Source organism: Drosophila takahashii, chromosome 2L (genome assembly GCF_030179915.1).
Source record: "Drosophila takahashii strain IR98-3 E-12201 chromosome 2L, DtakHiC1v2, whole genome shotgun sequence".
NCBI classification, from domain to species: domain Eukaryota; kingdom Metazoa; phylum Arthropoda; class Insecta; order Diptera; family Drosophilidae; genus Drosophila; species Drosophila takahashii.
The window spans coordinates 30,682,930-30,697,812 of NC_091678.1; the positions used below are offsets into that span (position 1 = coordinate 30,682,930).

General features: G+C 35.9%; 1 protein-coding gene across 4 annotated transcripts in view; it reads left to right on the plus strand.

The window, feature by feature from the left end:
- The first annotated feature begins 565 nt into the window (after window positions 1-565).
- Window positions 566-14,883, plus strand: part of LOC108054185 (protein real-time) — a 64,920-nt gene continuing 50,602 nt past the window's right edge. Inside the window, exon 1 of one of the 4 annotated variants that reach the window (XM_044393453.2) lies at window positions 566-816. In XM_044393453.2, coding sequence (XP_044249388.1) covers window positions 754-816 — 63 coding nt within the window. In that variant the 5' untranslated portion in view covers window positions 566-753. The remainder of the gene's footprint in view (window positions 817-14,883) is intronic. The other 3 variants (XM_044393452.2, XM_044393450.2, XM_070212544.1) reach the window with 3 other exon arrangements.

The following is a 14,883-nucleotide window of genomic DNA, read 5'->3' on the forward strand; positions in this document are numbered from 1 at the left end:
GTTTTTCATATCGATGTGATGAATATCAAATTTTCAAAACTTAAAAAACATGTTTTGGACAAACTGACAAACTGACAAGCTGACAAACTGACAAACAGAATTAAATTTTCATTTTGGGAAGACGAAGAAAATCCTATTTTGGCTATAACTTTTGAACGGAGCGTCGGATTTTGACAAATGACCCCTCATTCGACGAGTATTTTCAAAAGGAATACAACTAAAACATTGCGAAGGGGCATTTATCCCTACCTACCCCAACAGCTCCAAATTTCGAAATTTTCACTTTTTCACTTTCACCGCTCTCTCTCCCAAGCCAATTGATTTTCTTAGAGTCTTGGTATGCAATCCTGTTAGTTTTCGCAATACCTTTCTGACCTTACCTTTATGATCGGACCATCACAGTAGATTTTCATTTCTTCGTGTATATGTATATAGTAGTCGCCTTCGCACACTCTCCTGGTGCGCTTCGTCACTACATGGACTGCCGTCCATAGTGATAATTAAATGATTAATTTGACGAAGATACTATCGCGATACTTTTCAAACCATCGATAGTGGTAGCTAACTCCTCACCACCAATAGTACCCATGATGGTTGCAAACGTTTGAAATTGTCTACGGAGTGGAAATTGTGTCGCGTTTGCGTCGAACAGTGACAAAATCATGAAAACCATAGAGCAATAGTGAAAATTAATTCTTTTCAATAGTGCGGAGTTTAATGTTAGCCAAACACGGATAAGATAAAAGCAAGAAAATGGTGCAAAAATTTCAGTCTCCCGTTCGTGTCTACAAGTATCCCTTTGAGCTGGTGATGAAGGTACGTATGTACATACATATATGTATTTATGGTGTGGGCGGAAAGGTGTACGTACATTAATGTATATTATGCATTATCACTATCAATTCACTAAACAAGTGCAGAAGGCAAGGGCTGGTTGTTAAGTTAATCGATTTTACTCTGCCATAAATAAAATTAACATAGGCCAGCGAAATGTCCACTTTTATGTATGTACCAATCTAAAAGCGCACTTATGGAACATTGCGACAATTCCTTATCGATTCCGAAATTGAACAATCACTTAGAAGATACAGTGGCTCACAGCTTATTTCTTCACATTCTAAAGGATAAATGAATTAAAAACTCAAAGGATCTTGAAATATAAATTAATTTTGATTTATGCCTTTTTGATTGAAGTGAGTACTAGGCCTTAACCAAAGAAATGACCCATTGAAAATGCATATTTTTTCGCAGATTCAGCTTATCCAGAGATGTCGAGAGCTAATGATTATCAATTTAAGGTGTCTTAACATTACCACAAAACAAAATAGAAGTCAACATTACAAAAAAATATTCCAAAACACAATATTTTTAGACGAAACTACTCCAAAAGTCCTTCCCAAGGGTCGAGAGTAGTTTTTACTTGGCAACAACAGCAAAAGGCATTGTATCCATGTAAAGTTAACTTTAAATTGTTGCTAAACAAAAGGCTAGTTATGCCAAATTAACAAAAAAAAATTATTGGCCTCTATGTTAATTTATTCGATTTTTTCGTTAACTGGTTGAAATAAGCTGCGACCTTTTTTTGGATGTGGATAAAGTTAGCAATGCAACTTTTATAAATGCAAATTTTTTTCTATCGACAATTTGCCGTTATTTATCCGTAAATTATTCGTGAAAGAAAAAAATTTGCCGCTCAATTATTTTTAAAATTATGAGATGTTCTGCTAAGTTGATATCAACTTAGCAGAGCACCCACACTAAAGTTCAAAATTTCCAAAATCTTTTTTAATGGGAATTTCTTAAGTTCCTTCCAGGTTTTACCCGCCACTAGATCATCTTTAAACTTTCCATTATAGTAGTCACTTTTAGCAGTATGTATCAGTTTGTTAACATTTTTTCTAGCAGTCTTAAATTAATTGTGAAAGTTACTAGTGTTCTACCGTTTCCATTTCTCATGGGCCTCATCTCTCTGCCTTTTTCTGTTAAACCATTTGTGTTTGAATCGTTTAGGTGTTATAGTTTTAACTGGAACACACAAGTTATACAGACGCAGGACAATTTCTTGAAGAAAATCTATTTGTTCATTTACAGAAATGAAACGATACAAAGCATTCCAATCACACGCATTACATTTAAATTTTAAATTCTCGTTCTAAAGTCTCTATCAGGGGTGTCACAGAAACCGTCGACGGTTTTGGGGACGGTTGGTTTAGAAACCAACCGATCAAAACCGTAGGTGTCACAGAAATTCGAGAGATTTCCTTTTTTCGGAAAATTTACCGAAAAACGACGAGGGCTGGATGCATACACTAAATATCGAATATTCAATAATTATCGAATTTTATTTGACTTATTTTGACTATTTTTCAATAAGTTTTAAACTTAATTAATGTTTTTATTGCAAAATTACAAAAATAATATATGTTTAAAGCGCATATTGTACACAATAAAAGAAAAAAATTAAAAATATGAATTACCCGCCAAGATGTACATATTGCAGCCCTGAACAGCTGTTTGCAGCGGCTGCGTTTGTTTACTTACGTTTATAAGTTGGCAAGAATTTTAAAGCAAAATGCCATCTGCGCGAATTCTTGCTCTGGAGTACTTGCGAAGACAAAAACTTCAAAAGGCTAGGCTACAGAGGAAAATACTTAGAAGCTCGTCCGATTTTCTTTCGCAAACAGATGAAACGTAAGATAATTTCAAGTGTATTTTCTGCTGGTACTTTAAGTATTTATGTAATTTTTAGGTTTCGGTACAATTTCCGACTTGATAAACATACATTTATAATGGTGTTTCATCTGATTGAGGAGCACATCCCAAAATCATCAATTCCGCCCTTGTTCCAGCTGGCCACGGTTCTGCGGTTCCTGGCAGTTGGGTCCTTTCAAAGAGTAATTGGGAAGGACTCTGACCTGGCCCTTTCTAGAACCACGGTTTGCAAAATATTATGGGATGTTCTTCCCTTGATGGAAAGGATTCTTTGCCCAAAATTCATTAAATTTGACCAAACCAATGAGGCTATCCTCAAACCTAAAACCCATTTCTACAATAAGTAGTCCATGAGTTTGCTCGTAAGGAACTTTCCTCTAATAAAAATTCTTCGGTTCCAAAAAACTAGATTTCATTTTGCACTATCAAAATGTTCGTGGCCTTCTCAGCAAGCTAACTAGTTTGCATGCAAACAGTGCTGCTTTTGACTCGAGCATTATTGCCTTCACAGAAACTTGGCTTAATTCTACCGTATCCGATAGTGAAATAATGTCCAATAAATATTTCATTTATAGGCGTGATCGCCCCTCTCGTCGAGGTGGTGGTGTCCTAATTGCCGTAAAATCCGACTTATCGTCCCAAGCGTTGTCCATTGCTGACACGGCCGATATTGAGTTTATTGCTGTAAAAATATGCCTGCAAAGCTCCAACCTCTTTGTAACTTGCTCGTATATTCCTCCATGTTCCCAAGCTTCTACATATTTGCAGCACCTCGCCGCTATTAGGAACATATCTTCATCCGCTGATGCTTCAGATCACATTATTTTGGGTGACTTCAATATTTCTCAACTATCCTGGCTGCCATATGATGATCTTGCTGCACTAGTTCCCAGCGATCAGAATGATTTCCTAGATGGTCTTATCGCCTTATCCCTTGGCCAAGTAAATTCCATACCCAATCAGAATGGGAGATTCCTAGACCTTATATTTGTATCTGACTTTTGCGATACCACTATAACGCGCTGTACTCCGCTGTCCAGTCCTGAAGACCCCTATCATCCGACACTACAAATTAACATTAATAGTGTGGTTCAGTTCCCAAATACTTCTGAAAAAGCGATTCGGACTCGATGCTTCCGGAAAGTCGATTACTCGCTACTGTCGGCTTCCTTGACCCAAGTGGACTGGTCTATACTCCAAAATCTTTCACTTGAAAATTCAGTATCAAGCTTTTACAATATTATGTATTCCTTATTTGATAAACTTGTTCCTTCCATTATTCAAAAAACCTCTACCAGCCCACCGTGGTCATCGAAACACCTGGCTCACCTAAAAAATTTAAAGACGAAACTGTATAAGAAATTCGCGAAAACAGGGCTCCAATCTGATTTTTGCAAATACAGTGTAGCCAAATCGAATTATTTCCTGCATAATTCCGAATGCTATAATAGCTACCTGTTACGCTGCAAATATGAATTCCGCAGTAATCCCAAGCTATTTTACTCTTTTGTTAACTCAAAGCGTAAGTCCAAAATGTTTCCACCTTCTCTTCATTTGAACAACATATCAGCGTCAAATGACCAGGGAATCAGTAACCTGTTCGCGGACTTTTTCCAGTTCACATATTCGCCTTATTCAAATCTCCCAAATTCCGATTTTAGCTATTCCTATCAGCTAGCCCACACGGACTCCATATATTGTCCTGTAATTGATGAACGTGATGTCAGTTGCAGCCTATCCTCGATAAAGCTGTCTTATTCTCCAGGTCCCGATATGGTAACCAGCTCCGTTCTAAAATATTGCGCAGATCCACTTTCTGTTCTATTAACCATGATTTTCCAAAAATCTATCCATCTCTGCACCTGTCCGGCCGTTTGGAAGGAGTCCTTTATTATTCCACTTCATAAGAAAGGCAGCAAGTTTGATATTATGAACTATAGTGGGAGTGCCAAACTAAGAGCTATTCCTAAGCTATTTGAAAAACTCATATGCGATCAATTGCAGCATCAGTGTCGCTCCTTATTATCTCCGAATCAACATGGTTTCACAAAATGTCGTTCAACTACAACTAACCTGCTGGAATTTACGACCTACATTAATAAAGGCTTCCTATCCTCCAATCAAACTGATGTAATTTTCACTGATTTTAGCAAAGCGTTTGATTAAGTGTGCCATGAGCTTCTTATCCACAAGCTGCGCCTTCTTGGTTTCCCACTAACTCTTCTGATGTGGATTCAGTCATACCTTACAGGCCGTTCCCAAAAGGTACAATTTAATAATGTACTTTCAAAAATTGTATCTGTAAGCTCCGGAGTACCTCAAGGTAGCCATCTTGGTCCTTTGCTATTTGGTCTATTTATTAATGATCTTCCTCAAATTATCGTGGCCTCCAAAGTTCTTATGTATGCGGATGATGTCAAGTTGTGTATGCATATGACATCGACTGGTTCCCACATGCAACTCCAGCTTGACTTAAATAACCTTCAATCCTGGTGCCAAGTCAATAAGCTACTGCTTAATCCAGATAAATGTAAATCCATGACATTTTTTCGTTCCAATCCAGCTGTGCGTACAAACTCCATTGGCCAATCAGCGCTAGAACGCATTGAAACCGTCCTAGATCTTGGAGTCCTATTTGACCATAAGATATGCTTCAATCGCCATGTCAGCACTATCTCCAATAAAGCTTAAGCCTTATTAGCTTTCATCAAACGCTGGTCCAAGGAATTCGATGATCCGTATATCACAAAGCTCCTGTATGTTTCCTTAGTTCGTCCAACGCTGGAATACTGCTCATGCGTATGGTCTCCACAGTATGAGCACTATCAAGACATGATTGAGTCCGTCCAGAAGCAGTTTCTCCTATTTGCCTTACGTGGTTTGAACTGGGACTCTGGAAGCCGACTACCTTCCTACAAAGACAGGCTGCGACTTTTGAATCTGCCAACTTCAAAGCATCGTCGAATATGTACTGGCGTGATCTTCCTTCACAAGCTCCTTACTGGCGGTGTGGACTCACTTCACCTGATAACGTCCATAAATTGGAACGTTCCTTCTAGACCAACTCGTCGATTTCGGCCATTAGCACTGGAAATTGCCAGGTCAAACTACTCCCGTTTTGACCCATTCCGAGTTTTATGCGACAACTATAATGAATTGTACCACTTATTATCCTATGAGTGTTCCTACGATGTAAATTCAACCAGAGTCACTGCGTTCCTGCCTTCCGCAAATAATCAATCATATTGAAAATTTCTTGTATATTTTTTAAGTCCAATGAGCTGTTCATAGCTTTATATTAAATAAATAAATTAAATAAATAAATAAGTACGGGATTCCTGGAGTTATTGGATGTATTGATGGCACCCATATAAAAATAATTAAGCCAAATGAAGGAGAGTCCCATTACTTGAATAGGAAAGGGTATTTTAGCATAAATGCAACTATTGTGAGTTGATATTTTGATGTTTTCTTAAAAGTGTTTCTGTGCAATCTGTGGGTATGTCAATTGTTTAAATGTCGTTCTTTAAGGTTGTATTAGTATTAAGTTTGATATACTCTACAGATTTGTGACTATAATCTACGAATACTTTTTGTGGATGCGGTAATGCCAGGGGCAACTCACGATTCATTTGCTTGGAATATGAGCCTGGCCAGAGAATTTCTGCAACAAAAATATGATAGTGGGGTCCGTGGAAGCTGGCTTCTTGGGGACTCCGGTTATCCACTGGAACCTTTCGTTTTGACCCCTTATCTAAGCCCAGCTGCAGGAACTGGTCAACATTTGTTTAACCTTCGCCATGCGTCGGCCAGAAATGTTGTAGAAAGAACCATTGGTGTTCTTAAGAGCAGATTTCGATCCCTTCAAGGATGTTTGTTGTACCACCCCTTAAAGGTTAGCCGCATTATTAATGTGTGCTGTGCGATCCACAACCTTTGCCGTGATCGCAATGACCCGGATTTCGATGTTGAAAGGTACAACAATCAAAATGATGCGAGTGAGGAAGATGTAAATGAAGTAAATAATGAACCTTCAGAAGCATCGAGTATTCGAGATGAAATCAACATTAAGGCGCCGTTGAACATAATTTGAATAAAAAGCTGTATTTAAATTTTTTTAGCTAGATGTTTTTATTTATTAATAAATTTAACAAGCGATTGTTTTCCGCAATAAGTTCATTTTGCTTTATCATTTGTTTTACAATGGCATCGTTGCCATCCTTGAGGGTCTTATTTAAATTCTTAATACCCTCAGCCATTTCAGCTATCTTTGCACCTTCTTCGGCTACAAGGGTGTTGAGATCGGCGTTTCCATTTAAATGAAATCCAGCCTTGGAATTTCTCTTTGGACTTGGAGACTCTTGCGGCAATTGGAAGATGGCGGGTTCTTCGACCGTGTCTTCGTCCTCACTTTGGGGGGCAGCACTGATTTCCTTTCGAGGCCTTTTAGCTGATGGTTCAAATAAAGCTTTGTAAATTAAAAACTGTAAATCGATGGGTTTATATGGTAGTTACCTGAAGGGGCTGGGAGCTCGTCTTCCTTGCCTAACCCAAAAGCCTCAGCCCCGGCTATTCCTTCTACCATCTGGTAAAGGTCGATAGCGACTGCTATGGCGTCCTCCGTAGCCGTCAATGCTTCCTGTTGAAAGGGACCACCTCCTGTCGCCCTAGTCTCCTTTTTGTTGGTCGCAATCTTTTTTTTATCGACTGCTTCCAATCCTTCCAAACCTTAATTTATTTACCAAAAATCACATTTAATAGAAAAGTGTGTATGTAGTACATACTCTGTACTTACTCGGCGCCACCCGTCAGCGGTTTTACATGGTGGTCCATGGGCATTTAGCTCACTGGCCAGATCCTCCCAAGCGGTGGTCACCAGAACGCGGTCGCCCCGAGTAAATCCTTTGGCAATGTCGATATTATCGCGAATGAATCGCAAGAATATAGCGTCTTGCGCTGGTGACCTATGTTTACCCCTGAAAATTAGCAACGTTTATTAGTTTAAATTAATAATAAACAAAAATGTTGTACTTGTTTACTTACATATCTTCTTCTTCTTCACAGCCGGCGTTTTACCCGGCAAAAATAGGACATTTTTTCACGACAGTGATGCCAACTTGCGGCCTGTTTTTATTAATTTCTCAATAACTACAACTTCTTTTACCATAAAATTTGTACCAGAAATAGGTTTCATTTTTAACTACAATACTAAGTACCTTTGAATAAATAATTCGTTAACAAAACATTTCGATAACTTACTCCGAAATTTGGACAAATTTGGTATTTTAAAGTGCTAGCTAATTGGTAACACTGCCAGGTAGACGGTTTGCCGACGGATTTTTTTTAGCTAATTTTTTCGAGAGGTTTTATAAAAAGCATATTTTTATACCCGTTACTCGTAGAGTAAAAGGGTATATTAGATTCGTGCAAAAGTATGTAACAGGTAGAAGGAAGCGTTTCCGACCATATAAACTATATATATTCTTGATCAGGATCACCAGCCGAGGCGATCTAGCCATGTCCGTCTGTCTGTCTGTATGAACGCTGAGATCTCAGAAACTACAAAAGCTAGAAGGTTGAGATTTCCCACACATATTCTTCACATATTCACATATTTCTTCCTGCGCCCACATCTTTAAATATTTCCGAAAAGTAAAAATGCAATTTTGTTGTGTATATTTATTCCTATCGAAATGTAGAATACATTTTTCAAATCGGACCATTCATTAAAAAGTTATACGCAATCAAAAGTTATATATCTATCTCCCTCGCACTCCCTTTACCTGAGTTACGATTATTAGTCGGGATACCAACCCGAGTACAGCGTTCGCACTCCCTTTAGCTGAGTGACGGGTATTAGATAGTCGGGACACCAACCCGACTATAGCGTTCTCTCTTGTTAAATATAAACCGAAGTAGGTATAAAAATCGTAGTATGCAGGTAGTTCATAAAATTCATTAGAGTTATTCTAAATAAAGTTATATTTTTGGGAAACATTTTTAAGTTGGGTAATTTTATCAAAACGTCCGGCAAAGTACGGGGGATTTAGAAATTAAAAAGGGTGTTACAGGTACTAGTGAAGAGTGTTACATAAGTTGAGTTTACCAGGTACATTTCAGCAGTTTCCATATTATTGGACAAATGCTTCTCCAATAACATGTTACTGTTAAGGTCACCGGTTAGTAAAATTTCATTATATGTCAAAGATAAATCCTGTAAAAATGATATGAAATCAGTATAGTCAATTGTATACGCATCAAGTTAGCAGAACAACTTTGGAAATTGCAATTTTTTCTTATTGACAATTTGCCGTTATTTATCCGTAAATTATTCGTGAAATAATATATTTTGCCGCTCAACTATTTTAAAAGTTATAAGATGTTCTGCTAACTTGATATCAAGTGCTAAGTTGATATCAACTTAGCAGAACACCCACTCCAAAGTTCAAAATTTTCAAAATCTTTTTTGATGGGAATTTGCCGTTATTTTGCTGTAAATTATTCGTGAAATTTCTTTAGTTGCTCTTGTTTTAACCAGGGCTGTGAACCCATATTATTTTTGCATGGGTTCGGTTCGGGGTTCAAACCTAATCGACAGATAATGTTCCGGTTTGCGAACCGGTTCAATGATGAGCCGGAGCAGGGTTCAGGTTCGAACCAGAGTTCAAAAAAATAATTTTTTTTTTCATGAAATAATAAAGTCAACATTTATTTCCATGTATTTTCATTGAAATATGTACCATAACATTAAGACTTATAAGTAAAGTTACTAGATTTATGATTTATAAAGTGTTTACCAGTTAAGGCAAAGAGTATACTCTTTGCTTTAATCATGTAATTTTAATGTGGGCATACTGCGAAAAGTTTTGGAAGATGATAGTTATATATTATTAGATTGTTTGAGTTAGATGCAGTCATTGCATAGCCACAAAAATTGGCGCATTTTTATTTCCCTTAGTAAATAAACTCTATGTTAATATGATCAGAAAACCCCCCACACTGTTGAATAAAAAAACACGAACACACAAAATAAATTTTTCGTGAACCGAACCGAATATAAAAAAAAAAAAGTTCCGGTTCGGTTCCGGTTCAATTATAAACAAAATCGGCGCTCCGGTTTACGGTTCGGTTCGTTTTCTAAAAAAAGTGAACCACTCCGGTTCGGAGTGGTTCAGCTCCGGAGTGGTTCACAGCCCTGGTTTTAACATTTTTGTTGTTTAAATCATAGTTGTTCTGCTAACATATGTATGTACCAGAGAGCTGCAACGAGTCAATCATTTTCGGGTACACCCGATCATTTACTCGTAACCGTTTTGATTAATCGCTTCGGGTGAGCGAAACGAAATGAGCGGTGAGCGAATGCGATCGTCCCATGAATGATCGTTTGTGATCGTTCAAGTGTATGATCTGATCGTGTGTGAACGTTCGCCTTGAAGATTTTACCCGTTTGTGATCGAATATTTTGTGCAATCGATTGGTTGATCGTCCTTTGCGCCCATCGGTATGACCGTGCAGTTCGTGTTATTGCTTTATATTTTGCACAACATATTTTTATATTTGCACAAAAGGACAACAAGTAATAGATTTTGAAAGCGTTTTAGAACTAAAATCAGATGGAACCTACACGTTGTCAGGCCAACGGAAAGGAAAAAGTTCCATATGGAATAAATATTTCTCATTAAACATATAATACATTGAAGTGCACTCTTCCCCTATTTTATTTCGTCGTTACAAGAAATTATATTAATCCGTTCACAATCTATTCATGTACAACTGACTCGAGGTCGCAATAATCGGGAACGATTGAGCGCTTCGGAACGATCGTTTTGTTCACCTACACCCGAAGTTCAAAATCACATCATTGATCGTTACGAAGCGAGTGGGGTAGTTGATCGGATCGTACTTTGGCTTTCGGGTTTGTTCGTGATTATTCGTTGCCGAGTGAGTTTACCGGATTAAACGAAAATGATCGAGCGATGATCGATCGTACTCGATCATGCTCGTTGCAGCTCTCTGGTATGTACAACGCGGACGGTAGCAGAGCTCTGCTGACGTCGACGTCAAATGTGTAAAATTCCCGCGTATTCTGCGTCCTTGAGGCTTATTCATTTCTGCAGTAAATCGAGTCAATATTATTTACAACATTACACATAATCAAAAGTTAAAAATGTTTTAACATGAAAAATGGATGTTGCTTCCCAAAGAAAATAACTTTAAAAAATTCTAGCTTCGGTGTTTTTTGAAATATTACCTTCTACTTTTGGGGATGTTATTTTTTAAATATTTCTGAATTTCAAATTAATTATTTAAAAAATCGGACTACTATATCATATAGCTGCCATAGGAACGATCGGAAAATTAATGGAAAAGTAAAAGGAAATAAATTCTAGCTTCTTTGGTTTTTATTGTATTATCTTCTACTCTAGGATATGACTCTTTTTAAATATTTCCGAATTTCAATTTTAATTTGATCAAAATCGGACGGCTATATCATATAGCTGCCATAGGAACGATCGGAAAATTAATGAGAAATATTAGAAAATTGAACATTTTTGCGATTTGTTAATTAATAGGAATGATCTGCAGGGGTATATAAGCTTCGGCTGGCCGAAGCTAGCTTCCTTTCTTGTTTTTTTTAAAATAAATCTTAAATTAAGAGCGACAAAATTTTTTCTTTCACGAATAATCTACGGATAAATAACGGCAAAATGTCAGCTAAAAACATTTCGAAAAAGTTAACACTTGAAAAGTTGTACTGCTAACTTGATATCAACTTAGCAGAACAACTATGTTTTTTTAAAAAATAAATCTTAATTTAAGAGCGACAAAATTTTTTCTTTCACGAATAATTTACGGATAAGTAACGGCAAAATCCCATTTAAAATCATTTTGGAAAAGTTAACATTTAAGGAGTTGTACTGCTAACTTGATATCACGTTAGCAGAACATCTTATATCTTTTAAAATAGTTGAGCGGCAAAATATATTGTTTCACGAATAATTTACGGATAAATAACGGCAAATTGTCAATAAGAAAAAATTGCAATTTCCAAAGTTGTTCTGCTAACTTGATGCGTATCTGATATTCTCAAACCTGATATTAATGAGCTAATTGGAATAGGTGGCAAGAAGATATACACTCTAGGCTCATTCACAGTTGCGACGAAGTTGGATGACGTTGACAAGGATACCCTTTATAAAGGTGTGATCGGTAGCGATGTCCTTAATACAGTAACCTCAACGATTGGAGCAAAAGGAGTCGTTTTCCACGCAGTTCATTCAGTAGATCTTGGCCATATGGGCGGTTCTTTTACAAACCGAACACCTTGTATTGGCTCACATTTTTGATTTGCCTGAAACTTTTTTTACATGTACTATTCGGAAAATAAGTAAACACGTGTATCAGGATTTGACCGAAAAAAAATTATTTTCCTAGTTAGAATTTTTTTAAGTGTGCCAAAAATTGTCAAATATGAAAAAGGTCCCCTCTCATTGAAAATCTGTATCTCCGGTTATATGAATCCAATTGACTTCATGTCTTTTGCATTAATTCCTCTAAAACCTCTGCTTTCAAAATAAAATTTCTTAAAAAAAAAAATTTTAATTTCTTAAAAATAAAAACAAATTAAGATTTAAAAAAAATTTTTTAACTATTGCCCCCACAAAAAAAAATTTATTTTTTTATTTTAATACTTGCGCTATATTGTTAGTTACAATCGGTTTTTGTAAAAAGTTGGAGCCACTTTTAGTTTTTAAAATATCGAATTTTTTTTAGCAAGGCCTCGGCTTTTTTCTATGAAAAAACGTCGCAGCAAGTAGATCTACTCTCTCACTCTTATCGGATCCTAATGGAATTTATGTTTTCTCATTGTTTACTAGTCCTTTAACAATTGATAATGATTAAAAGTTAAGTTTTAAGTTTTTTGACAATTCTGAATGACAAAAAGTAAAAAGTCATTTTTTAATCAATTAAAAACTTACAACTATTTATTTAACCGTCTATTTAATAAACAATAATTTTAAATTTATTTTATTTATTATTTTTTTATATTATGCAATCTATTAAACATTTTTAAATATTTTTTTTTAAGTTTTTAAAAAAATGTATATAATAAAAATAAAAAATTATTAAATTTAAATTTTTTTTTTTTTTATTTAAAAATCAATATTTTAAAATGTTTTATAAATTACATAATATAAAAAAATAATAAATAAAATAAATTTCAAATTATTGTTTATTAAATAGATGGTTAAATAAATAGTTGTAAGTTTTTAATTGATTAAAAAATGACTTTTTACTTTTTGTCATTCAGAATTGTCAAAAAACTTAAAACTTAACTTTAAATCATTAACAATTGTTAAAGGACTAGTAAACAATGAGAAAACATAAATTCCATTAGGATCCGATAAGAGTGAGAGAGTAGATCTACTTGCTGCGACGTTTTTTCATAGAAAAAAGCCGAGGCCTTGCTAAAACAAATTCGATATTTTAAAAACTAAAAGTGGCTCCAACTCTTTACAAAAACCGATTGTAACTAACAATATGGCGCTAGTATTAAAATAAAAAAAAAATTTTTTTTGTGGGGGCAATAGTTAAAAATTTTTTTTAAATCTTAATTTGTTTTTATTTTTAAGAAATTAAAAAATAAATTTTTTTAAGAAATTTTATTTTGAAAGGAGAGGTTTTAGAGGAATTAATGCAAAAGACATGAAGTCAATTGGATTCATATAACCGGAGATACAGATTTTCAATGAGAGGGTACTTTTTCAAATTTGACAATTTTTGGCACACTTAAAAAAATTCTAACTAGGAAAATAATTTTTTTTCGGTCAAATCCTGATACACGTGTTTACTTATTTTCCGAATAGTACGTGTAAAAAAAGTTTCAGGCAAATAAAAAATGTGAAATTTTTTTTTTGGGCAAATCTGTTCGGTTTGTAAAAGATCGGCCCATATGTCCGATCTCATCTTAGGTAGAGATGAAAATAGTCCAAGCCATGACTTAGGTCTCACTCATTATAATGACAATCAAAATGTGGCTGTAAATGCGACTTCCACTAACATTTCAGACTTGACAGAAATTTTCTATCAGTTAATGGCATCTAATTTCAGTGAGTACCGACATAAGATCAGCAGTGGTTGGGTTAGTTCAAAATTACAAGCCATTAAAGCCAGAGTCTGAGTACAAACTCGGAGATGTAGTAGCTATTAAGAGAACGCAGTTTGGTCCAGGGTTGAAATTGAAAAAAAAGTTTTTAGGGCCGTACGCCGTGACTCGTAAGTTGAGTCATGGTCGATACCTTGTCGAAAAAGTAGGAGATGATGAAGGTCCAAATAAAACGAACACTGTCGCCGAATATATGAAGATGTGGTCGTCTTCATTCAGGTCGAATGAATTGTCAGAATAGCCGAATGTAGGATTGGCAGCCCTATTTTAAAAAAGATCAGTTGTTCTCTTCTATAACATTTTTCTTCAGTGTTAAAAAGCGTGATAAATGCGCACACAGTAGAGATTGAGCATCAGCAGAGGAAGGTCGCGTGTATCTCTAAAGCAGCGGTCGGCACACACATACGATGACATTTTGTTTTATATTTGATTTAGAAATCAATTCTTTGATGAATCGATATAGGAGACACCTTTGCATATATGGGCGCTTTTCATTCGAACGATCTGGTATCTGGGGAAGACCCGGGAAGCCAGGTGTATTAGAATGGTAAGTCGTCTTTATATGCACGGTTATTAGCTGACGGTTTTAAAACCATGCTGATTAAAATATTATATCTTTTTTTAATAAAGAAAAATATATATAAATGTCCTTATGTTAGAAAGTAATTTTTATACCCGTTACTCGTAGAGTAAAAGGTTATATTGTATTCGTGCAAAAGTATGTAACAGCTAAATGGACGCGTTTCCGACCCTATAAAGTATATATAATCTTGATCAGGGTCACTACCCGAGTCGATCTAGCCATGTCCGTCTGTCCGTCTGTCTGTCTGTCTGTCTGTATGAACGCTGAGTTCTCGGGAACTACAAAAGCTAGAAGGTTGGTATTTCCTAAACATATTCTTCCTACGCAGCGCAAGTTTATTTTATCAAGGTGCCACGCCCCCTCTAACGCCCACAAACCCAAAAAGCCGTGGCGCCCACAAACAGTACTAATTCCGTGCCAT